This window comes from Monodelphis domestica, chromosome 5 (assembly GCF_027887165.1).
Source record: "Monodelphis domestica isolate mMonDom1 chromosome 5, mMonDom1.pri, whole genome shotgun sequence".
In the NCBI taxonomy this organism is placed as follows: Eukaryota; Metazoa; Chordata; class Mammalia; order Didelphimorphia; family Didelphidae; genus Monodelphis; species Monodelphis domestica.
Genome location: NC_077231.1, coordinates 211,071,374 through 211,097,850, shown reverse-complemented (window position 1 = coordinate 211,097,850; position 26,477 = coordinate 211,071,374). Strand labels below are relative to the sequence as shown.

Here is a 26,477-nt window from a genome sequence, read left to right as displayed (position 1 = left end):
TATACAAAACAAACACAAAATGGATAAAAGGTAAACTTGGAGGAGAAGATAATTATAATTGCTATGTGACTGTGTAGTGTGTGTGCATATGTGTTTATGTGAAGATGTGGAAAAAAGCCTTAGTATGAATCTTGAAAGAGCTACAGAGGTAAAGATGGAGAGTGTTCTAGGAATGTAAGACATGGGAAGGCATAGAGAGGAGAGATGGAGCATTTTGTGTAAAGATCAATAAGGTTAGTAGCACTACATTATAAAGTATGTAGAAGGATATAGTAAGTCTATAAAAGAAGACCTGGGCCAGTTTGTGAAGAATTTTAGAAGCTAAATAGAAGAGTTTATGTTTGGTTCAAGAGGTGACTGGGAATCGAAATTTACTGTGAGGCACCTACGTGGTGCAATGAAGAGAGCACTGGGCTTGGAATCTGGAAGACTCATCTTCATGAAGTCCACATGACCTTGGAAAAGTCTCCTAATCCTATCTGCCTCTGTTCCTCATCTGGAAAATGATCTAGTGAAGCAAATAACAAACAACTTTGGTATCTTTGTCAAGAAAACATCAAATGTGGCCATGGAAAAATGGACATGATTGAACTGAACAATAAAAAGAATTTACTTGAGCAAAAAGACTGACTTGCTGTATAATGAGCATAATGTTTACATTAATTAACCTAAGAGAACTGGGACATCTTGAGAATGAGGGAACAGAAAATTAGGAGGAGAACAAAGAAAGGATCATGTAATGAAAACCCAGTGAGGGCAGTGGATACAGGAGTTGAAAGGGTCCTGAGAGTTGAGACTTTCTTAAGGTTCAGCAGATAGTAAGAATGCCAGTTGAATGATGATATTGTATATTTCTGCTGTGTTGAAAGTTAATGCCTTGGACCCCAAGTGTCCTCTAGCATCACTTCATTTGGAGAACAGGAGGGGTTAAGGCATATACAATGAGGTTCTTGCCTTCCCTTGGAGTAGGAGACAAACATGCAATCAACTATGCAAATATCCTTAGCAAAGGGAAGCATTATCTATAACTAAACTAATTACTCCTTTACTTAGTAGAACAGAGAAGCTTTGGGCCCCTTAATTGGGTATTGTTTTAGATCACTTGGTTTTTAAGGGATTTAAAAAATAATCATTCTGTTTTAAACCCTTCTTTTAAACTCCTTTCTTTTAAATAGGCTTCATTGCCAGAATTAATTTTCTTTACCTATAAAGATCACAAGGTAGGTTTATCCCAAGAGTGAGATAGTGAAGGATATAAAAGCTTTTACGACTCTCAAACATTGGCTGGCTGCTCACACCTATACTGACTAGAGTCCTGATGTTATGTAGGGTAACTGGGTGGAGCTATACTATATTTTATTACAGAATATAAATTTGTGATTCAATTCAACTTTTAAGAAACCTGTTCTTTCTGCAAAGTACTGAACTAGATCCTGGTGATGCAAAAATAGAGAAATATGACATTAGGTCCTGCTCTTAGTGTAGCTTACTCTGGTGAAGGGAGGTCCAAACTTGGCTTTTAAGTCTTAGTTCAAATTCTTCTACTGGTACTTCTTTGTCATTTGACCTCTCCAATTTTAAGTTTCTTCTTTTGTAAAAATTTTTTTTTTTCTCTTAAGGTAGTACTTAATCTCATGATATTGTGATCAGTGTTCTTGTTAAGTTAGTTCAGTCATGTCAGACTCTTTGGAATCTATTTGGGGTTTTCTTGGCAAGGATACTGGAGTGGTTTGACATTTCCTTTTGTTACTTATTTTATAGATGAGAAAACTGAGGCAAACAGGGTGAAGCATCGTCATAGATGCTTAGAGGGTCATAAAAATGGTAAATGTATGAGGCCAGATTTGAATTCCAGAAGACGAGTCTCCTTGATTTCAAATTGGGCACTCTATCCATTTATCTCTTAGCTGCCCATAATACTAATATAATCATGTCATCTATTGAAATGTAATTATTAGTCAAGAAGAACAAGACAAATTCATCATTTCATCAGATTCTGAAATATCCTGAAGCAATCCAAGGCTGCCATTGTCTTCAGAGGTAACATAGCTGATGTATGTCAGTTGTAGTATCTGAAATCATGTTTTTCACAGCCAAATCTGAATCCTATATCCACTATGCTAACTACCTTTCTGATCTATAAAAATTAAAAGAATAATTTTGTGTGACTAAACTGTTACAATTAAAGAATCAAATTGAGACCAAGGAATAATCTAGGTAGTATTTGGACAATTGGTAACCTCCAAACTTGATGTCAAATGTTTAAAATACCAAAAAATGAATAGCTGGGGAATAACATGTGACTAGATATCTATAACTTACCCTATCTCTGGAGGCAGCAGGTTATTTCACTAGCTCCAAGATAGTTGCAATAATTTCTTTTTATTCCTAGCATTTTATAGAGAGTAGATGATTCAAAAATTCTGGTTCGCTTATCAGATTATCTTGGTGTGGATTTGACTTTGACTGAACAGACCTTGTTGGAATTCAGCTGCTGCCCATAGTTTTAGGCCTTAAGAGAGGCTTCTGAATGAAGATAGCTTGGGACTTCAGGTCACTGAGATTTGGGACTCTTTCAAATTCTTCACATGTGTTAGAAATCTGCTGCTAGAACTCAAGAGATTTAGAGGATTCTCAGTACAGCCAGGTCTTTCAGTGTGTTTGCCTTTGTTGCATTGGAGAAAACTGATAAAAATGAGAGAGTAAACTGGGTTTTTCATAGGAAGTCTGAATAACTTTTCAAAATGGAATATATTTGAAGTCTACCTTTGATTTAGGGAAAAGTAAGAGCAAATGCTTAAATACACACAGTAGCTTTCTTGACTAAAGGAGTCAAAATGTTTCACCTATTTTACCGCAGGAAATCTCCTATGAAATTGGGGGGTGAGAATAAAGAATCTTGGGTTTAGAGCTGTAAGGCACTTCTGGAGACATATAGTCCAACTGTAAAGTTTGCAGTTTAGGAAACTGAGAACCCAAGAAGACAGCAATCATTCAGAAACCTTACCAGTAGGAAAACTGTGACTAGGTAGGTTGTGATTTGTCTATAATTCCCAAGACATGATAATGCCAAAGCTAGAATCTAAATCTCTTAAATTCCTTTCCTAATGCAAGATCAAATTTACTTATGGCAGCTTGATGGCATAATGAATAGAGTACTGGACTGGACTTACAGTTAGAAAAAGTTCTGATCCTGCCTCAGGCACATACTAATTGTGTAACTATGGGCAAGTTACTCATGATCAGTGTCCTCATCTATAATAATTTTCTCTTCATCTCAGGATTTTTGTGAGGATCAAATGTGATAACATATGAGAAGCATTTTGCAAATCAAAAAGCACTATAGAAATGTTTGCAATTATGGGTTGGCTCTTTTCTTACCTCTATCTTTGTCTTCTACTCTTTGGTAGCATGAGGTATTGATGATGCTCGTAATTCTAGAGGCTAAAGTCATGTCATCCCATGCAAAATAAACATGACATCCTTTACTGAGTCATATTTTTGCTCCTTAAAGACACATAATCAACATAAGTGTCAGAATTAACTTGGACCTGTAGAATTAGAAAGGACCATAAAGTTCATTTAGTCCAATGACATTAGTAGGTAGTGCAATAGATAGAGTACCTGGACTGGAGTCAGGAAGATTCATCTTGGTGAGTTTATATCTGGCCTCAAAAACTTCCTGGCTGTGTGACCTTGGCCAAGTCACTTCGACCTGTTGAACCCAGTTTCTTCATTTATAAAATGAACTGGACAAGGGAATGGCAAACCACTCTACAATCTTTGCCAATAAAACTCCAAATGGGTCATGAAGAGTCAGACACAAAACAACAATAACAATAACCCCATTTTATAATCAAATCCAGGTAACTTTAGATTACCCAAGCTCTTACAGGGAGTAAGTGTAGATTTTATTCTTTAAGTCTGAATTCAATGTACTATGGATGACATCATGTAGATGCTAATTTAGCATGGGATACAGTGTCTCCTGATCACACTGTTGTCTTGTTTAGTATACAGAAGGAGACATGACTGTACAAAGGGGCCCACAAAATGCCAGCTAGAGTGGATGTCATTGAAATCTTGGTGTTTCTTCCAGTAGAATGTAAGCTTCTTAAGGGCTGGAACACTTTGACTTTTTCTCTTTGTATTTCTAATGTCTAGTATATCACCTTGAACATACAATTAGCTAAACAATGAATATTGAATTGAATTGACTTCTATGGCAATGAACTAGCATGAGAGCAAGCAAGTCACAGGGAGAAAGCCTCTCCCATTAGCACCTCTACAATCTCTGAATGCTTTTTAGTCCATCATCATGTGGAAGAAGTCTATTACATTCTGCAAGAGAATACTTAGCTGATTGCAGAAGAGCTCTTGGTTCACTAGCTCTGAAAGAGAAAAAAGATGAAAATTGGGCAAATATAATTAATACCGATCTGGCTGGGATCTAATAGTCTAGAAATGGAGAGTGAGATTCTTTCATCATGGAGTTCAATCAGCTCTCCTGTCTGACTTAACTTGACACTGCTTTGTTCTTATTTCTTTGTTAATCTCCAGAATGCAGCCACAACAGCAGCAACAGCAGCGTCGAAAATTTGCAGCTGCCTTCCTGGCATTCATTTTCATTTTGGCAGCTGTGGACATTGCTGAAGCTGGCAAGAAAGAGAAACCAGGCAAGTAAAAGAGTTCCTTGGTTCTGATGGAGCTAGCCTCCTCCTCCAGTCTCTATTTCCAAGGACTTTTCACATCACAAAAGGACAGGGAACAACAGTCCCTTTTGCTATAACCCTATATCAAGTAAGAGCAAAGGTGTAGTGTTGAAGAGATTTTAGAGGTCTTCCAGTCTAATCTCTTTCTGAGATGAGGAAACCAAGATGCAGAATAATGGGATGATTTGCACAAATCCACACAGGCATTAAGAGCCAGGATTTGAATTCAGGTTCCTTGACAGTAGAACAAATGCTCTTTCAAGTAAATCATGATATTTTGCAGATAAAACTGAATCCTAGAAAAAGGGAGATAACTTGACTCTGACAATTAACTGACTGCAGGTACTTTCTTATTAACTTCTTTGGATCTCTAAATATTGACCACTCCCCACCCAATATACCTTTTTATGACACATTGCAGAGGGTCAGGAAGTTACTTGAGCTTTGTGCTGGAAGAAGCTTGCCTTGACTGCTGTTTATTTCCTTTCTGATGTTTTCAGAAAAAAAGGTGAAGAAATCAGACTGTGGAGAATGGCAGTGGAGTGTGTGTGTCCCAACCAGTGGGGATTGTGGACTGGGTACCCGGGAGGGCACTCGGACTGGTGCGGAATGCAAACAAACCATGAAGACCCAAAGATGTAAGATCCCATGCAACTGGAAGAAACAATTTGGAGGTAAATACAAATATAACTTTTTCATTTTCTTCCACTATTGAATTTTCTATTTTACTTCTTTTTTATAAGCAATTGAACATTTTAATATATTTTAATTAATTTGTTTATTTGTTTCATTGAAGTTCTACATTATCTCTCTTACTTCCTCCTCCCACACTAGAGAAGAATTTGAGTATTTTCCCATTCATCTCTTTAACCTTTTTTGTAGAGCTTCTTTAATGATACAGTAATTCATTGTATTAAGTTAATTTTTGATACATGTTGTTTTTATATCACAAGCATTTCTGAATGTACTTCTCTTGCTTCTCCCCCAACTAGGAAAAAAAAACACCTTTTTAGCAATAATTTAGAAAAGAAAAAATGCACTTAAACAAGCCAACACACTGATTGTATTTGGTAAATGTTGGTGACATCTAACATTTACAATCCCCAACCTCTTCCATTAAAGGAAGAGTATGCATTTTTTTTAATTTTTTTCCTTTAGGGACAACATAACAAAATAATGTATAGTTTCATTTTTTGTTTATTGTATTTGTTATACTAGTTATCATATATATAACTTCACTATGCCTCAATTCACATATCTTCCTATGTTTCTCTGTATTCTTTATATGTTTATATCTTATGGCAAGGTAACATTCCATTATAATCATATAATAATATTTTTGACTTTGCCTAATCAATGGGTACTTACTTTGTTTTCAGTGCTTTGCCACAACAACAAAACAAAACAAAAAAAAACAAACAAAAAAAATACACTATATTTGGGGCCTTTCCATCTTTGTATTCCTAATGGTCATGTTATAGAAGTAAGATCTTGGCACCACTGGTTGCATTTTAATCATTTTTTAAAACATAAGTTCAAACAGAATTCCAGAGTTATTTGGACCACTTTATAGGTACAGTAATGGTATTTTAGCATACCTATCTTTCCACAGCCCCTTACACCAGGAACTATTTTCATCTTTGTCACCTCTGTCAGACCAGTGTTTCTTTTAAAACATATCATAAATGTTACATGTAAGGCAATCAAAAATCTTTTATTAGTTGAGGTAGACTCATATTTCCATTTGTAAACAGGTACACCAAAAAGTATGTGTGTATGCAAGTGTGCATTTCTGTGTGATGATTTGATCCTGTTTTGTGCCATTCTTTCCTTCTTTTTACTTTTCATTTACCCTTTCTTCTTGCATTTCTCATTGGCCCTTTCATGCTTTTCTCTTTTCCTTTTTTCTTCCTTTCCCTTTCCTTTTTTATATATTTAGCTTTAATATTTATTTACTTTTGAAAGTTAATTGCTAAACAAAAAAAAATTACATCTGATTCTATCCACCAACTTTGAATGGCTTTTCTCAGTCTTCAATATCCATTGGTATTCGTACTCTCTCCTCTCTTTTCCATTAGGCTGAATTTCCCAGTCCTTATGTCCCTAACTTTAATGTTGAACTCCTAGTCAATGGTTCCTCTCTACCTCCAAAATCTGGAGTCCTTCTTAGCAGAGACATAAGATCAAACGATTTTTCTCTCTGGGCCCTTCTATAATGTATGATATCAAATCTCTTCCAAATGAGGCCTGCTAACCCTTAATAATGAAAATGTAGTATACAATTTGTGATTTATTGACATTGAGCACAAGGGAGAGGTATACTTGGTAGAGAAAGGTGAACCATCTTTGTATTTTAATTCCTTAAGAAGAGACCTACAGACTTTCTGTTAGAAATCTGAAATATTTCTTTATTTCTCTACTCTGTTATAGTAAGTCCATTCTGAAATGTCTTTTGGGTTCCTTTCCTGTTTTTAGCAGAGTGCAAATACCAGTTCCAGGCCTGGGGAGAATGTGATGCAAACACTGCCTTGAAGACACGAACAGGAAACCTGAAGAGAGCTCTTCATAATGCTGACTGTCAGAAGACTGTCACCATTTCCAAGCCATGTGGGAAACTTACCAAACCCAAACCACAAGGTAGATTCTGACTATGACAATATATCCTTCTGTATTTATTGGAATTCCATACAATATGAATCTTTAAAAATCTAGAAGAGTTAGAAGTCTTAGGAATCTTCTTACTTAAAGAAAGTGCTGGAGAAATTCCAAACTATAGATGTTGTTGACTGCTCAGATGACAATCTCATGCAGATGAAAACTCCTTAGGCTTCTTTATCCTTTGTGATTCTTGTCTACATATTTTTAGTCATAGTAGACAATATTGGCATATTTATAAATGTATTTATACTTAGAAGTTTATATGAATCCTTCATAGAAGACAGATACATAACATACTAAAGGTCTCTCTTTAACACTGTAGGGTTTAATAAAGTCCCATGTGGACTATCCAAATGGCCTGTTGATTGAAAATAATTAATGCACTTGCTTCTCTAATAATCATCCTCAATAATCTCTGCTCCATCACTTGTGATATGTAAGATGTTGATAACAATTATCAACCTGTTTATACCCATGACACAAAATACCCTTGACATTATCCATCCTTTTAACTCTTCTCAGATTATGGTATTCCATCACAAGCAGCTCCTAAAAAATGATTGTATAGGATTTTGCAAATAATTATTGCAAAAACAAAGCCAAAAACATCTCTGTGCTGAAAAATTAAACAAACCAAAACTTTCAATATTATGACTACTGTCCACTAATAGAGTATTTTACACCCTGAACTCATTTTCTCCAGGTGGGTTTGCCAAATTCATGCTGTTTCCCACCTAGATTTCATCAATTTTGAACATTCTAGACAAATGATGGCTTTACTTGTTTATATATGTTACTATATATATATATGTATATATATATATATGTTACATATATAGTGGTTGAGGAATTTTGAAATTGGTATTTTGAACCTCAGATCACTCCTGATAAACTTATGTGTGTCTGTCTTACAGTGAGCATTAAAAAAAATAAACTACATGTCACAATTAAAAGTCAAATGTATTTAAAGAAAACAAGACTATTCATTGCCTGGAATATATAAAATGTAAGAAACAGATTTTTAGAAAGATGCCAAAGGAAAAGTGATAGTGAAATATAGCTTATCTTTACTTTTTTTTTAAAATCCTTACCTTCCATCTTGGAGTCAATACTGTGTATGGCCTCCAAGGCAGAAGAGTGGTAAGGGCTAGGCAGTGGGGGTTAAGTGACTTGCCCAGGGTCAAATAGCTGAGAAGTGTCTGAGACCTGATTTGAACCCAGGACCTCCTGTCTCTATGCCTGGTTCTCAATCCACTGAGCCACTCAGCTTCCCCCCTTATCTTTACTTTTTAAGTGTTATCACTTTTTGTTACTAAATGTTAAAAGGGCTACTTTGTTGCTTTTCTAGGCTTGTATGAAAATAATTGTGATTCACGCAACAAGCATCTGCTATGTGTATCGTGTTGTGATAGGCATTAAGAGAATTTATAAATCAACATATTCCCATTGAGAGGACCAGTGATTGTGTTGGCAGATGTTAGATGGTGAATAAACTCTGAAAATTATTAAGTTAGAGAAGATGAGGATTTGATGACTGGGGGAGAGTGAATAGATGAGAGGCAGATGAGAGAAAGAAAGATTATAATCCAATGGGTCTGTGGATGGGAAAGAGGAAATCTAGTTAAAAAGAGAATTTTAGGGTAGAGACTCAATGAAGTGAGATCTCTAGTTTGAATGGACTGCTGAATATTTCCATTTTTCTTTTTTTTCCTGTAAATTTCAAAGAAGGCACTTTTTGACCATTAAAGGGCATAAAGGTATAACACAAATGATTTTGGTTCAGGCTACCATTTTGTAGGCAAACAATCTTTCAAATTAGCATATTTTGGTCATTTTCAAAATCTTTTGATGGACATACAGAAGTTTTTAATTAGAGTAACTGTACTGAATTAGTCCGAGAGTTTATAAAGTTTTATTGGTTATACTTGAAAGAGACAGGAGAGGGTACTGTGGCATCTCCAAATACATATAACAGTGCAGTTACCAATTTCATAGTCAGTTTTCTGAGCTCATAAAATAACTCTACTTTCTTTGTCACAGATGCTTGTTAATAGTAGATGCTCATTTTTCTCCTAATCAATTGAGCTTACTAATGAATTCTGTTACAGCATGAGGCACAAAGTACGGGGAATAATTTATACTAGGAGTAGAGACAGTGTAGTGTCTCAGATGATTTACTTCATGGGCATCAAACAGATTTCCCAACTGAGCCAGATGTTTCTAAGATTAAATAGAAGTCTAACATGAAAGATAGTAAAGATACATTGTGAGTGTTTATGATATTCTCATATCTGTGAATGAAATGGATGAAAACAAGTCTTTGCTTTCTTCTTTTTTAACCTTAGGATTAACTTAATTTTTTTCAATATATATTTTTCCTTATTCTCATCAATATTCAAGTAAAAACTAAATCAAACCTGGACACAAATTCTTCTTCATGGATTTTCTTGTGGCATAAAAATAATTTGGTTGTAAAACCCTTAGAATTTAAATATCAGAATAACCTGGTTGAACTTTCAGGCTTGACTTTAAGGGTAATGAACTAGGAAAGCCTCCATGGATTTTGGCAAAAATGATTTATTGTACTATTTGAGAAATTTTGTTATAGTGGTTTAAAAATCCAACCTTATTTGATTAAAGGTTATATAGTTTGATGACAGTAATTCTAACCATGCCAGAGATAGCTATAAAGAATTTCCAATTTCCCCAGGCCCAGATCCATCTAAAACATTCTTTTTTGAATTTCCACATTCAGAACCTCTTGAGGGGTTCTCACCAAGCTTCTATTTTGAGTTACTTATGATGTATGAGTCACTGATGAAGTAGCTCATTGAGTTACTTCTATATCAATCACTTTGCTCTCAGGCTGCCTGCCCTCTTGGCAAAATTGCTTAACTGCATACCTGAAATTAGTGGAGTTCTGGAATAGGAAACTTTTGCCAAAGTCCAATATAAAGTAAATCTTATAGAATTTGGGTAGAGAGAGCTCCTCCTTTTCTTGTTCAGCTCTCCTCTACAAAATGGCCTAATAAACTTCTCTCTGAAACTATTTCAGAGTTTGGTGTCTTTTCACAAAAATTAGGATTCTGGTCTTGACTCTGCCACTGGACTCTCTCACAGTATCTAATATAGGGGAAGTCTTTGAACTATTCTGGATCTTAATTTCTTCATCTTTTAAGCATAAGCAGTTGAACTGGGTCACCTCTAAGGTTTCTTACAATTCAATAATTCCATGACCTTGTACTTCTATGCATGTCAAAGTACTACATGTGTACCTTCTTTTTACTTGTGTCTGTGTGAGGCCTGTTTGAAAAGGATTGATGGCCACAAAACCATTTCTCAATCAACATATCTAGTAGCTAATGAAAACTAACTCTGTTCATAACAGCAGAGAATAGGAAATAATTTTATTGCTATTAAACCTTTCATAAGTAGAGTAGAAGCCCCCTTCCCAATTTAATGAATTGGGAGTCTATGGATAAGGAAAACTACATGCCAAGTTGGCTTTTATATATATATTCATTGGCTTGGCTGAATTTTGCTTTTTTCATTTTGCTCATTATTATAAGAGATGACTATCTGTAGAAAAATGGAGATGAATGTCTAGTTGGTGTAAAAACAAAGCAATTACTTTAAAAAATAAGTAGAGCATAGACATAGAGACTGAGCTTTTGGGGTGGTAGTATTAAAAAAAAACTATTCCAATATTCTTTAATTTCCACTCAAATCTAATATTTTTAAAAGCTCTACCATTTTCATTACTCTTTCTGGAACTTTACCAAGTTCCCTCTTTTGTCTGACTTTCCAACTGGAAAGATCAAATGAATAGCAAGTATTTGAGTTCAGGGGGCTGTGTCTCTCCAGTTGTTTATGGGACATAACATCTTGTGGACACGCTCTTAAATAACAATAAGGGATCATAAAAGTGATGGCTGATGTTCTCTCTTCATCAAGGGGTGTCTTTTCTTAAGTCTTTGAAAAAAAAAAAAACAACAGAAGAGTATCACTGGCTTCTGCTTGCATTACCTGTACTTTGACATCCTATAGGAATGTGCACAGTAGCCCAGCTTAGCTGATATCTGGCAACCTGGGAACACTCAAAGCCTCTTGAAGCTATGCTGACAATGTGAAGGAGACAAGCATTTTTGCCAGGCTATGATGGGCAGAAATTCCTGCAGATGAGCCCTCACATGCTACTCCCCTCCCTGGCCACTGTGGTTAGATTGATGATTGTTTCTCTTTCAACTGACAAAAGAGACAGGATGGGGCTTTCTCAGGGAACATTTTACTCTTCTCTGTCAGAGGATGACACTCATTTCTGGGCTTGCTCAGGTTTCTCTTTCTTGTTCTGATAGAAATAACTGGTTCAGCATCTCTGTGTTTTCTTGTTCATTTCAACTCCACAAGATATTTTCTCTTCTTTCCTTTTTCATTCTACTTTTATGTTTTGACAAAGTCCTTGATATGCTTTCTGCCTTTTCTCCCTAGACTACAGTGCTGAGGGGACCTGTATACCACCTACCACATTACTTTTTACTCTTTTCCTGCCTCTGGTGCCCTTACTTCTCCACTCTCTCTTTCTAAATTAATATATTTCTACAGAATTCATTTTACATTCTACCTTCTTATAGTCTTGCTTCAGAACTCTATCAATAATTGCTCCTCTTCCAGAACACCTGAAGACTTAGCATCAATCCTACAGAGCTAAATTGTAGGATTTTATTCTATTTGGCATTTTGACTATTAGATGCTATCTTATGTGTTTCTTAAAACATCCAATTCTGGTAAGTACCAACTCTCTAGTTAGATAGTCTTCATGGGAGTAGGAATTGTCTCATATTTCTGTTGTATTCTTCACAATATCTAACATACTTCTAGCACCCATTTAATCTTTATTGAGCTGAATAGAATTGTATTAAGACTAGAACAATGTCTCTGCCTCAACTAGGGAAAAGGAGTCTTCTGATGCTTTAATCCTTTATCCTATACCAGTGATGGTGAACCTATGGCACAAAAAGAGCTCTCTGTGGGCACATCCCCCCCCCCCAAACTTTGTTACGAGAAAGGCAGAGGGACTTGGGAAAAGCAGCTCCCTTCCCTCTCTCAACCATAACCTGATGACATTTTTTCACATCGTCCACCGCCTAGCAGCCCAATGGGGATGCTTCCTTCCTTCCCTATTGTAATAATTAAAATAGTGGAAGACATAAACTGTGGCAGTTAAAAGAGTGTTTTGTTAAATTGTGATCGCAGAAAATATGGTTTCAAGACAGTGTCTATTTTTTAAATCAAATATCAAGTGGTCTCCAGGGAAAGATTCCAATTATTAAATATACCCGTCAGCTGGGTTTTATAGAGATTTTAATTAATACAAATGAGGAATTAATGAAAGGGAGAGAGAGAGAAAAGGAAAATAATGAGAAAAAGATAGGCCGGCCCAGGCCGGCCCTGGCCAACCCAGGCCCAAGCCCTAAGAGAAAGATCAGTCAGTCTTTTATCCACTCACCACAAGATTTGTCCAAGCAAAGATTCTAGTGTTCAGAGAGACACCAGTTCAGTTTTGGCCACCTGCCATCTCCAGAAAGAGAATCTCTGAGACTCAGAGTCTCCTCAGAGGGAGTTCCAGCCAGAGTCGTCTTGCCCTCAGTTTCTCCTCTCCTTTTAAAGGGAATTTTCTCCTATGTCACTTCCCCTAAATTCTCACATCTACCAATCACAGTAGACATTTTCCATAGGACAGACCATTCTTAATTCACACCCAAGAAGGCTTGAACTTTTGATTAAATTCACACTTAAAAAACCTCTGAGTAAGTTTCTCACCTTTTTGCTCCTTGTAAATTCACAAGTTGCCTGACCTTTATAGGTACTTAGCACCCTTTTGTATTAGATCTAAAAATAGGCACAGCTTAAGAACTTTTGCCTTACTATAGGTATGGGTTTAAGTATTTTTCCTTGTTCAGCAAGGAGTTTCTTCTCCTAAAGCAGGCTTAAGTAGGGGGGGAGTAGAGGTCTTACATTCCTGATCTAAATTCCTTCATTGTTTAAATGGGGAATGGTCTTAACCAAACCTTATGAAGTAGGGTCTGAGAATTTTTAAGATTCACACTCTCTAGGGTAAGGGTAGTGAGGGCAAGGTGGAGAGGGGGTTGGTCTCAGCACTAGGTCTCTGAGTAGCAGGGTGTGGTACTTGGTCTCAAAAAGTTTTGCTATCTCTGTCCTATATCAATCCTTTTGTTCTGTGGAAATTATTTTTTCTCTTTTTTGCTTGAGAATTAAGTTAATTTTGAGGAATTATGCATGGAAAGGAAGACTAAAATCTCTCTATTTGCATAATATATATTTCAATTGGCTTTCTTATATTCATGTTTTCTTTTCCAAACAAGTAAGCATATTCTGATATTTGCATCAGACTTCTGAGGTCATAGTGGTGCATCAAACCTCCCAAAGCACTTTCCTCACAGAGAGGCCTGTAGGTCGAGAATATTAGACTTGGAATAAGGAACTCTAAGCTGAAATCCAAGCTTTGGCACTTTCTAATTAGTGAATCATTTATCTCAAGGGGGATTCAATGAAGGTACCTTATAAGAGTGTGTTATAAATTTATATTCATATATATATTATGTTGGTCATAAATTCATTCCTTTGTCATGGAGGTGGTTTCCAACTGACTATATTGTAGGCAAATCTGAGATCATTCTTTGGTATATTTCTATTTATGTGTGCTTGTTGGTATATTTGTGTGTGTGTGTGTGTGTGTGTGTGTGTGTGTGTGTGTGTGTGTGTGTGTGTGTTGGGGGTGGAAGACTTAGACCTATGATTTCATCTGGAGATAGATCTTCCAGTACGGAAACTCCATCCAAACAGAAAGACCAATAACTTACATATAACTTTATAGAATCACAAAATCTGAAAGTGAGATGGAACCTTAAGGGTCATTTAGTTTATAGCTCATAATTCACAAGGATGAAGATTCACTATAATATGTCTAACAAATATTTATCAATACTCTGCTTGAAAATCTCTAATAAAGAGATCATGTTACTTCCTGAGGTAGCTATTCTCCTTTTTTGGGAGTCATGTTGGATGTTTTTTCTTATGCCAATCCTAAAGTTTCTTCTTGACAAGTTTTACCAGTTTTTCGGGTTTTACTTTTAGCCTGTGTCTGAATTGCACTCATGATCACACATGGTTAAAAAAACAACATGCCATTTGCTGGAAAGTGAAAAACTCACTTTGAAGACTCTTTAGGATGCCATGTTCTCTCATCCTTATTAAAGAAGTCTTGGTTCTAATTGTTGAGACAGTTGCAAGAACCAGAAACTGCCCATGTCTATGGGGCTTATGTATCTGCCTTGTAGCCTGCCTTGATCTTCCGTGGTAAATTCCAGACTCTGAGCCTCATTAGCTATACACACATATGATTATGCAGTAATTAGTATTAAGGAAAGTTGTGTCATAGAACATTGATCAAACTCATTAGCTGTTGGATTGAGGGAAATTTTGGCTTCATAAGAACAGAGATAGGAATTCAATTGTATTATTCACTTTTAGGCTAAATCATCCCCTCAAAAAATATCTTGCTTCCTTTAGAAAGCACATTCTATTCATATTCTTTGGTTATATATGTTCATTAACTTCATATTGCCTTATTATTAACATCAGATGGATTACACAGTAGAGTGTTGGGCTTGAAGTCAAGAATACCTAAGTTCAAATTCCACTTCAGATACTTAATATCTGTGTGACCCTGGGCAAGTCACTGAACCTCTGTTTGATTCTATTCTCTCAACTATAAAAGGGGGTGCCAGAATAATAGAACCTACCTCATAGAGTTATAAAGCTCAAATAAGACAATATATTAAAATTCTTAGCACCATGTTTGAGATATAGTAGGCACCAAATAAATGTTTTTTTTCCTTCCTATGGCAGTGTGTGATCTCTACTTCCACATGTTTTAATTATATTAAGTCAAAATCTTTTTCTATGTAACTTCAAAGCATTGTCCTGTTTTGACCTGTGTGATAGAGATTGGTTCATCAACTTCATTGATATAGGAATATTCCACATGAGTAATAAGCTCATTTGATGAATGCAGATGGGCACCTTCTCTGCAATTTATGATCATAGTTACCTTCTGCCCAGATGAGTGGGGGCTTCTCCAGAGTCACATAAACAGGACATGTCAAAAGTAGAGAATGATTTCAGTTTTTTTTTCTCATTTGAAGATCAATTCTGCATCAACTCCATCATGTTTCTCTCATTTATAACTTAAATATCTTATCTTCTTTTATGTGGGCTAACATTGCCAAGTACACAGTACCTAGTTAATAAATGTCCATTGACTTGATTTGCTGATTTTTAATCCATCCTTCTATGAAATGCCTTTCATTCAGTTCTCTCATCATCCTTGTGACCCTGTTTTGTAAATGCATTCATTTCTTAGTGTATTTTCTAAAATATTTCTTTTCTAAAAATCTTCAAACTGAACACATCATGTGATTATTAAATTGAACTGGATTCAGTATATTATACCAGATTTTTTTCTTTGTCTATCACATTCTACCTTGTAGGACAAAATATTAATTTGTATGCATTTTGGTTCCCTTACATTGTATTAGAAAGTTAGGTCAATGCCTGTGTAATTTTTAAACTTTTTATTTCCTTCAGTGTATAGATTAATACCCTGCATGTTGTAGGTACTTAATAAATGTTTGGCCAATTTAGGATCATAAACTCTTAGCATTAAAAGTGAATTTAGAATTCACCCTGCTCAATTTTTCACTTGAAATAGGATGACTAGATAATATATTGATATGAGACTATTTAAAACAAAATGATGAACTATGGAGCCTTCCCTCCCTGCTGGGTCAGGATCAGAGTGAGGTAAAGATGAAGTAGTGTCAAGTAGAGACAGAGAATGGATAGTCTTCCCTCTCAGCTCTCCCTGACAATCCCCACTCTGGTTGCCTTTCAAGACCTTAACTTCTGTTCCCTCAGAGACCTTGACTAGACAGGCTCGATACAGTTAGCTTCTCTCTCAGAATGTCAACCACCCCCCCCCCCCAACTTCAAGTCTCTCTCTATATGTGATGGAGTTAGTCACTTGTTCTTATTAAAACTGTTTATTCTAAGGGAACAAGGCAAGGGATAGGGCAGATGAGTTTAGGAATGAGGCAGAAGGGAGTCCTTAGAATAACTGAAACCCCTTCTTCCCAAAAGTCTGGCAGATCAGGCAGGTCTGACTCCCTGGGGTCAGTTAGAAGTCCTGGTTCTCTAACTGCCTTGGAAATCTTTTTTCTAGTGAACAGCTTCCAGTTGATGTCCTATTCCCTTAGTTGTCTTCTTGTGGGTATTGGGTCAAGTTTTCACAGGAGAAAATGAGTGCTGGTTCAGAGATCCACCCAGTCCACCTTCCTGGTAGCTTTCCAGAGAGAAGAATCTTTCCAACTGTACAGATCAGCTCACTTTCTCTCCTTTTCCCAGAATTCTCTCTCATTCCTGCCCTTCTCCCATTCCTGAAGAATTCTCTAACTTGCCAGATCTGCTTCTCTCTCCAAATCTTACAAATCCTCTCTTACATTATATTTGTAAATATATATAGACATGATAGATTACTTTTTGTGAATCCTATTCTACTGGATTTTTCAATCACGTTAGTCCTCCTTCTTTGTGCACGTGTTTGGGCTAGATGATTTCTAATATCTAATAAACAAATATTATGTCTATGTATCTAATATATATATATATCATGAATATTACATATGTACATAGGGATTAAAATTTAAGATTTTTCAGGTAGGTAGTATTATTCATTATAAATCAAATCATATGTAATTTCATCAAATACTATTTTAGAAATATTTAATGCTCTTTGTTTCTTATAATGGTGGAGATTATAGAGAACTGAGTTAGAGGAAGATCCAGAAAGAAATCAGAAATTTGTCTGACAGTCAGTTAATATAATAATGTATTAAGCACTTATCATATGCCAGGCACTATGTCAAGTTTTATGGATATAAAGAAAGGCAAAACCACAGATTTGACTGTGTGTGTGTGTGTGTGTGTGTGTGTGTGTGTGTGTGTGTGAAGAGAGATAGGCAGACCCACAGAAAGAGACAGAGACACAGACAGAGAGACATAGAGGTAGAGATTTCCCTTTTCACATCAGCAGGCTTTCTCCATTATTAGGCTTAGCACCTAGACTCAGATGTGAAATGACATCTTCATGGTATTCTGCAATTCTTCTGAGGATAGCTCAGCATAGTAGCTCAGTTCCATATTCCTATTGGCCTATAGGCCAATAGAAAATATAGAAAATATTAGAGGGAGAGAGAGGGAGAGAAGGAAAGGAGTTTAACTCAAAACCTCTCTGGCTCAGGATGAGCCAAAGCGGGAGTTTAAGGCCCTGGAGAGCCAAGGCAGAGAAGGGAGTCAATCCTTATCACTCATGTGACCAATCTGAAGGAAAGCTGTCTGCGGGGCTCCTTCAAGCTCGAACTCCAGGATCAAACTCACATCTAACCTCTCCACAGGAAGTCATGAGAACTCCATAGGTTATTCTCTACCTCACTTCCTACGTTTCACATGTGCCAATGGTGGCTCAAGCTTGACTTAGGACAGCCCAGAGGTCTGTCCTCTTTTTGCACATCTCTGTTGAAGGCCATTTTCTCAGATAATTAAATCTTGAGTTTGATGCAGACCTTCCTAATCTTGTTAAACTGAGAAGGGTGGAGAATGTAGAGTTTCCAAGACCTGATTCTTTTATTCCAAGTATCTCTATTGTTATTGATCAGGAAATAGCTAAATCAGATCTTCTAAAGAATGGTCTGATTAGGGTGGAATAGTTTTAAAATTCACAGCAGGTAGGATCTTTTGCATGAATATCATTTTGTAGAAAAAATCCATACTATGATACAAGTGCAGATTGGTGTAGTGATGCACTTCTTTCTATATATAGATTTATAGACTAGTGTGCCCTAACATGCATATACAAGTACAGATAGCGAGAAATAAGAATAGCCTTGGAAAGAACAATAACTTATTTCCATAGCATCTTAAGGCTCATAATATATTTTCCTCAAAAATTATGGATAATTTTTATTATTGCACCAATTGACCTTTCATAGTGCTTTAACGTTTTCAGAGCACTTTACACACATTATCTGTTTCATCTTCACAAAAACACTGAGAAGTAGGTGCTATTAGTAACCTCATTTTGGTAGATGAGGACCTCTATCTTTCAGGTTATATGTTGTGACACATGTAGAGAAAGATGCAGAAAGAGAAAGAAGAAAAGCTGTATCAGAAGGGAAGAGAAAAGAAACAAGCAGTTATATAGTACCTCCTATGTGCCAATTAAAAATAAATATTATTAACTTGACACTCACAACAACTCTGCAAGTTAGATGCATTTATTATTCCCATTTTATAGTTGAGGAAACTGAGAAAGACAGATGTTGAGACACTTGCCTAGGGTACATAGCTAGAAAGTATTTGAGACTGGATTTGAAATCGTCTTCCTGATTCCAGGTCCTGTCTCTATCCATGGGACACTTAACTACCTAAGTAATATTATTGCCGATTTATAGATAAGGAAAGAGAACCTTAGAGAAGTTATATTATTTTCCTCTGTTCATAAAACTAGCAAGTCCTTGTAGATACATTCAGACATGCACATGCACATATATGCACAAGAACACCTGAGATGTACACAAGAGATTTATAGCCAGATCCACATTCACTTTGATATTTACATTTTTATTGACCTTGACTTTGGAAATCCACATTCCTACCTATACCTGTATCTATATACATCCATATGCTACCAGACCCAGGAATACCTGAGAGGTAGGTAGTTGATAAGGCTTCTAATTTTTCTGGTAAAAGAATGAAGGTGTAAAGATTGACAGATGGGAAAGGATGGCTTAGGAGAAAGAGTTAGTATGTAAATGGAGACAGTGGGTGAAGAAAAGAGAAGGGGAGTCATAAGCTAAGTGCCCCAAAAATGCTAACATTGCAAAACTTAGTTTTTCTGTTGAATAATGCATTCCATTTATTTTGTTACTGCTAGCCAAGATCACAAATGGGAGGTTGAAGTACAGCTGTGAATACATTAGCTCAAATAATAAAAAAAAGTGTTATACTCTCTATCTACAATGTAATACTTGTTAAGGTCAATGTTTTCTCCCTGAAGTTCAAATATTGGGCAATTCAAAGACTGGCATTATTTCATGAAACATAGTCATGTGATAAGAGTTTGTAGCACTCCATGATGGATTCAACAATCAATCAGCACTTACCAAACTCCTACCATGTGCAAAGTAGCACTGGCCTAGTCTGATAAGTTCTTCCTAGGTGAATTATTTGACTGGTTCTGAGGGGAATAGATTTTTATGGAAGTTCCAGAATTATATAGTTCTACTTATGGTCTGAGGTAACTAATGCCCTTGAACCTCAAACTAAGGGTTCCACCTCCCAGATATTTTCAATCTTAGAATAGCACATTCATTCCAACCATCCATTAATTGAGTGAGACTGAGAATCACAGAATCTCCATATTTTTTGGAACAGATCCCAATGTTTATTCCAATCCACACCCAAACATATATCTCTTCTAGAACTAGTTATACTGACCCCACTTTTGCATCTTTAGTGATAGAAAAGTAGTAAGGAATGCAATTTTGTCTTTTTTTTTTAAATGTTGATATCTTTTGTTGTTACATTGCATGAATTTCTGAATATACCTTATCTTTCTTCCCTTCTCCAGACAACCCAATTGAATCCTTGTGTATTTTTTCTAAGTGGTTCTTATAGGAATTTTTTTTTTTACTAATTACAACTTTCCACATAAGTTTCACAAAGTGACATAATCCAAATTTTCTCCCTTTCTCACTTCCCTCTCTTCTTCTGATTCTGGCAAGCAATTTAATCTGGGTTACACATATATCATCATGTAAAGCATATTTCCATATTTGAACCCTTTCTTGTAACTCTTTAAAACAGTTAACCAAAAACAACCAATATTGTGATAACCTCTGACATTGTATGTAATTATTTATAGTTCCTCACCTCTTTGTTGAGAAGAAAAAGGCACACTTCAGGATCTTAACTCTGCAGCCCAGATTCTATTCATTCAATTATAAAGAATATCTGATTAATTGAAGGCAACTAGGGAGTGCAGTAGGTAGAATGCCAGGTCTTGAATCAGGAGGACCTGAGTTCAAATTTAGCCTCAAATATTTATTAGATGCATGACCCTGGGCCAATAACGTAACTCCCTTTTGTAAGCCTCAGTTTCTTCATCTGTAAAATGAACTGGAAAAGGAGATGGCAAAGCACTCCAGTAACTTTTCCCAGAAAACCCCAAGTGGGCTTATAAAGAGTCAGACATGCCTGAAACACTAAACAACAATCATAATAGCAAAATGATCAGAGTACTTTATATTCTGCTCTTTTATAATTTCCACTACTGGGTCCAGATCTTCATTCTAGAGTGTCACAGAATAAATATAATTCTTCTTTTAGGAAGATAGCTGTTTAAGAAAGTTGACATGTTCAATCTAAGTTTTTTCCTCCAGTATTTTTGAACTTTTACCTTCTGTCTTAGTTCTAAGTTCTAAGATAGGAGTGCAAGAAGGGTTAAGCAATTGGGGTTAAATGACTTGCTCAGGGTTACACTGCTAGGAATCAACTGAGGCTAGATTTGAACCTAGGTCCCTTCAACTCCAGACTTAGCATTCTACCCACTGTGCTACCAAATTGCCCCTCTCCAGTTTTAATATACTTAGGACCTTCAGCGCCTCTTCAATTAACCTGATTTTCACTCTTGGTCACTGTTGTTTGGAAGTGATACACCTTATTTAGGTATTCTCAAAATCATGATATGCTCAATGTAGTCTTATTTATTCAATCAGAGACATTCATTATTCTAACAACTAATTCACAATCAAATATATATTGGGCACCTATTATGTGCAAGAAACAATCAGATGGTGATGTGAATATATGTTGGGTGTGTATATACATATGTGTGTGGCCAAAGGTGATATATTAAGTCTTTCTTTTTAGGGACACATTTTATCATAAGTTAGAGTTGGAAGGGACATTAAAAGTGACCTAGTCCATCTCTACTAGTAACAATGAAATGATCCAGGACTATTCAGAGGAATTTATAAGAAAGAATGCTATCTACATTCAGAGGAAGAACTGAGAAAATAGAAACACCAAAGAAAGACAACTTCTTGATCACATGGGTTGATGGGGATATTATTGAGGTTGTAAACTATAAATGATCACACTAGTGCAAATATTAATAATATGGACATAGGTTTTGATCAATGATACATGTTAAACCCAATAGAATTGTGTACTAGCTATAGAAGGGGATTAAGGGGAGGGAAAAGAAAGAACATGAACCTTGTAACCATGGAAAAATATTCTAAATCATCGAATTAAATAAAATTTAAAAAAGAAGTGACCTAGTCTAGCATACTTGTTTTAAAAATGAGGAAATGGTGACTCTGAATAATTAAATAAATTTTCCAAAGCACACAGATTAAGGGGCAGAGATAGGTTTCCAAAACAGGTCCTCTGATTCCAAATCCAGTTTACCACTTTGCTGCCTAAGCAGAGTATATGGCCTCTTATGTATTTCTTTTTAAACACCTAGCTGCATCTTTGCTGTCATGCTAAATTGCAATGATATTCCTTTTGAAAGCATAGATACCGTGTGCCTGGTTGTTCAGACACTGATTATTGAAATATCCAGAAAAAAATTCTATATCTAGTTTTAACTTTCTCAAAATATTCTTTTAGTGATGCTAATGTCAATATTGATTACTTACATGATATAGAAAGAATAAAGGAATTTTAATGTAACAAATAAATAAGTACACTTAAAAAATAAAATAATAATAAAAAACCACAATACCTATTTCAAATAAAAAATAACTCAGTCTTCATTAACATGTATTTCAACTGTCTTTCTCCACCTTGCTCTTAATGCTAGAATTAGAAGCTTAAGTTTTCCCCTTCCTTTCCTGAATAATTCTAATCTCCTTGAAGTCCAGTTTCTGTCCATAGGCTTTGCTGCTTTGTTGTTTGGTATTTCAGCAGTGTAAAACTCTTCATAACCCTATTTGGCATTTTGTTGGCAAAGATACTGGAGTGCCTTGCTATTTTCTTCACTAATTCATTTTTTTAAAACATTCTTTTATTTGGTCATGGTCATTTCCAAACATTATTCATTGGAAACAAAAACCATTTTATTTTCCTCCCCCCCCTCCTACCACCTCTCCCATAGCTGGTGCATGATTCCACTGGGTATTGTGACAAGGAAATCACTTTAAAAGACTGATATATATTAATTTAAGGTCACCAAGGAATTCAGCTATGTAATTCCTAAATGAAAACTCAAGTCAGCAGTCAACCTTTTATGGAGTTTTTAATTACAAACAGGAGGAAGAAAGGTAATAGAGGGAGAGAAAAAGAGAGAGAGAGAGAGAGAGAGAGAGAGAGAGAGAGAGAGAGAGAGAGAGAGAGAGAGAGAGAGAAAGGGGAGAGAAGGGAATAGGGTTTAAATACCCCTTCTGTTTAGGCTGGGCCAAAAGGCCCAAGCCCTTAGATAGCTGAGGCAAAGAAAAGAGATCAGTCCCTATCACTCACGTGACCAAAATGGAGAAACAGTCTCAGGGGACTCCACCTCCAGCCTCCTTCAGAGCAAGCCTTCTCAGAGCACCACCTCTCAGAGCCAAACCTCTTGAACCCCTCAGTCCTCAGACCCCTCTATCTTTAAGCAAACCATCTAAGTTCCCTCCCCTCAGTTCTCACATCTACCAATCACTGTCCATGTCTTCCCTGTGCCAATCAATGGAGGCTCTAGCTTAACCCAGGACCACCCAGAGGTCTGTGGCTTTGCACATGTCTGTTGAAGGTCATATTCTCAAATAATTAAATCTCGATCCTTTGCTCCAGCCCTTCCTAAATCCTTTTACTCTGAGTAGGGTGGAGATTGTAGTTTCAAACCTGGTTCTGTCATTCCAAGTATCTCTATTGTATCAATTCTAAAATCAATCATGACTCAAAGAACTTCCTGTTCTATGCTTAAGAATAGGTCAAAGCCCTTTCCATTGTTTAGCAAAAGGTTTCTGTCCTAAAGTAGTCTTAGGTAGGGAGGAGAAGGATCCTCCCATGCCTAGGGTTTCACATTCCAATAGAGTTTCTTACTATCAGTAGGGAATTTTTTCCAGTATGAAATTTCCCAATGGGGAAATTTCCAACATTCTTAAGTCTAAGAAATTTTAAGGTTTACAATCCCCCCTGATGATCATTGGGAGACTAGTCTCCCCATTGATCATTTAACATAATCATTTTGTAGTTCTAAATGCACTTCTAACTATAGATATACACAATATTCAATTTTCTAAGAGAAATTAGAATACTGAGAGAGGAAATAGAAAAGAAAAGAAAGAAAAACCAACGTTTTGCTAGGCGCATTGACAGAAAGCCAAATTAGGGGCAGTCCCTTTTGGCATAAATGTGTACAATTAGAATAAATGTTCAATCAAAAGTTCAGTCCAATCAATCATATCCAAAGTTCATTCTTGATCTTCTTGATGAAGTGTAGGTTTTTGGCATCTTTCTGCAGCAGTTCATTCTCTGGATATAAAAGTTTCAAGCTTCTTCCTTGAAGATCTTTTCTCAAACAGAATCAAAATCTTGAATTTTTATAACAGTAAAATCTTAAACAAAAATCAAAATTCCTGGATTTTTATGAAAATACAATCTTAAACAAAAAAAATTCAAAAATTCTTAGATTTTAAATTAAAATACAATCCCCCCTTAAGTAAGTATTAAAAAATATCGAGTTTAGCTCAAAATGCAATGTTCAGTTATGGGGGTGTATGTGTCAATTATCAAAAGAATAGAAAAATAATCAAAGACATAAGAAAAATTCAAAATAGGCCTTGTATAGGTCCAGGTTAAAGTAATTTCTATCCCACAAGTATGTAGGACAGAATGCAGTAATATTTCACTTAGCCATTTGTAGCCAAGACTACAGGAAGTTGCCATAATATAAGAAGAAAAGAATTAGAATTCTATTTTGATGGGGAAATGTCATTCCCTCATCTGATTTTTTTTGTCATTCTCAGGGATATAGGGAGCCAGCATGATAGTCAAGCTTTGTACTTGTTTGAGTACTTCGTAGAGTGTAGATACAAGGAAGTCCGACTTAAACATAAGTTAAGCGTCGCAAACTCGAGTCTCACTTTAATATTTCTTGTGTGCTCTATTGGCACTATTCAGGTTTAGTCTGTGCTCCTTGTTTTTATCCCTTTTCCTGGAATCAGACACAAACATTAATCACAGTCCTATAATATTTTATCAATAAATGGCAGGTTCCCATAGTTTAAAGCTTTTAGGCATATATTGATATTATAGCAAGAGTATATATAGTAACTTGTATTACTGCAGGAAAAAAATAATATTAATATTAATTATGTGTACCTTCAGTACAAAAAATGAGAAAAAAATCAAATATTCTGATCAAAAAGAAAAGAAATAAGAAAAATAAGAAAAAATCAGTAATTCAATATATTCTTGAAAAAACAGCATCCATTTGTCTATGGATTATTATCTCCAATTCATATGATAAGATAGAGTCACAATTCATATGATAGGATACAGTCAATCAGTCTCAGCAGAAGATGCTTTCTTCACATGTGTGCAGTGAATCCAAGAGTCTCTTTCTCCAATCTTTATAGATGTTGGAGTAGTTAATAATATTTGGAATGGTCCTTCCCATGAAGGTTGAGTTGCTCCAGTTCGCTTGAAATTCTTGATATAAACTTTATCTCCTGGGTTCAGGTCATGCAGAGAAAAGTCTAATGGTCCGGTTTGTATTGCAGCTCTGGATTCATGAAGTTCACGTAGTTTGTGCTGTAACTCCTATATATAGGAAGCAATAGTAATATCTCCCCCTAATAACGATGTATAAGCCGGGGAGAAAGGCTTAGCCTGTATAGGTGGATGTCCAAAAAGCATCTCAAATGGTGAAATATGTAAGTCTCCTCTAGGCCTGCTTCTAAGATAAAATAGGGCCAGCAGGAGAATTTCAGGCCATTTTAAATGGGTCTCAGTGCATAATTTGCCAATCATAATCTTAAGTTCTTTGTTCATTCTTTCCTACTATTTGGAGAGGAGAAAAAAACTGAAAAAGGTTAATTAATATCAACAAAATCAATACAATCTAAGAAGAATCATCTTCATTATATTGGGAATTTCCTTGGGCACCCTCCTGAAGGGCACCTCTCTGAGGTTCATTAGCACCTCAAGCATGTTTTGGACGAGCGCCATTTCTCATATATTATTGTTGAGTATTATCATTTTCTTCATTTGGAGCATTGTCATTATTTTCCCAACTCCTATTTCTATAATTCTGGTTTCTAAATTTCTTATTTCTATATTCATTATAGTTATTTCCATAGTCATTATTATAATTTCTAGAATTCTGGTTTCTATAACCATTATCATCATTTCTATAGTTATTATTTCTAAAGCTATTATTAAACTGTGTGTTCCTTACAATCATCTTAAGAAAGGTTCTACATTCCATCATTTTGTGGCCCTTCTCACAGAAGTGGCAAGTAATGGATTGATAATTGGATTTCTGGAGAGGGGCAATTGTCGTTGGTTCATTATCATGGCCACTTTCTAATTTAGTTATCCTATCTATTAAATATCTCATTTTTTTCTTCATTTCCTCCATATCATCATTATTTTCTTCCTCCTTTTCTTTGTTTCCCTTTAAAATGTATATAGCTGTTTTTCGCAATTCTTCAAGGTCCATATCTGACCATCTTGGACATTGTGTTCTAAAATAATTCTTAATTGCTTTGCAAGAGTTATTTACAAAGATTCTTCTAACTTGTCTTAAGCTACTCTCTTTAGTTAGGTCCCAATCTAAGTATCTGTCCCCAAACTTGATTATTCTATACATAAATCTGGAGGGTGTTTCTTCTTCCTTTTGCTTAATTTTTTCAAGTTCCATCCACTTATCTGTACTGTCTGCACATTCCTTCATTGCCATGAGGATGGCCTCTCTACAAC

The 26,477-nt window shown here is 35.8% G+C and overlaps 1 protein-coding gene across 4 annotated transcripts in view; it reads left to right on the top strand.

Annotated features, from left to right (window-relative positions):
• PTN (pleiotrophin) overlaps positions 1 to 26,477 on the top strand; it is a 160,504-nt gene that overhangs the window by 121,056 nt on the left and 12,971 nt on the right. For 2 of the 4 annotated variants that reach the window (XM_056799741.1, XM_007504386.3), the window contains exons 2-4: positions 4,561 to 4,676; positions 5,213 to 5,386; positions 7,191 to 7,349. In XM_056799741.1, coding sequence (XP_056655719.1) covers positions 4,562 to 4,676; positions 5,213 to 5,386; positions 7,191 to 7,349 — 448 coding nt within the window. In that variant the 5' untranslated portion in view covers position 4,561. Of the gene's footprint in view, positions 1 to 4,560; positions 4,677 to 5,212; positions 5,387 to 7,187; positions 7,350 to 26,477 lie in introns of all 4 variants that reach the window. The other 2 variants (XM_056799740.1, XM_001374397.4) reach the window with 1 other exon arrangement.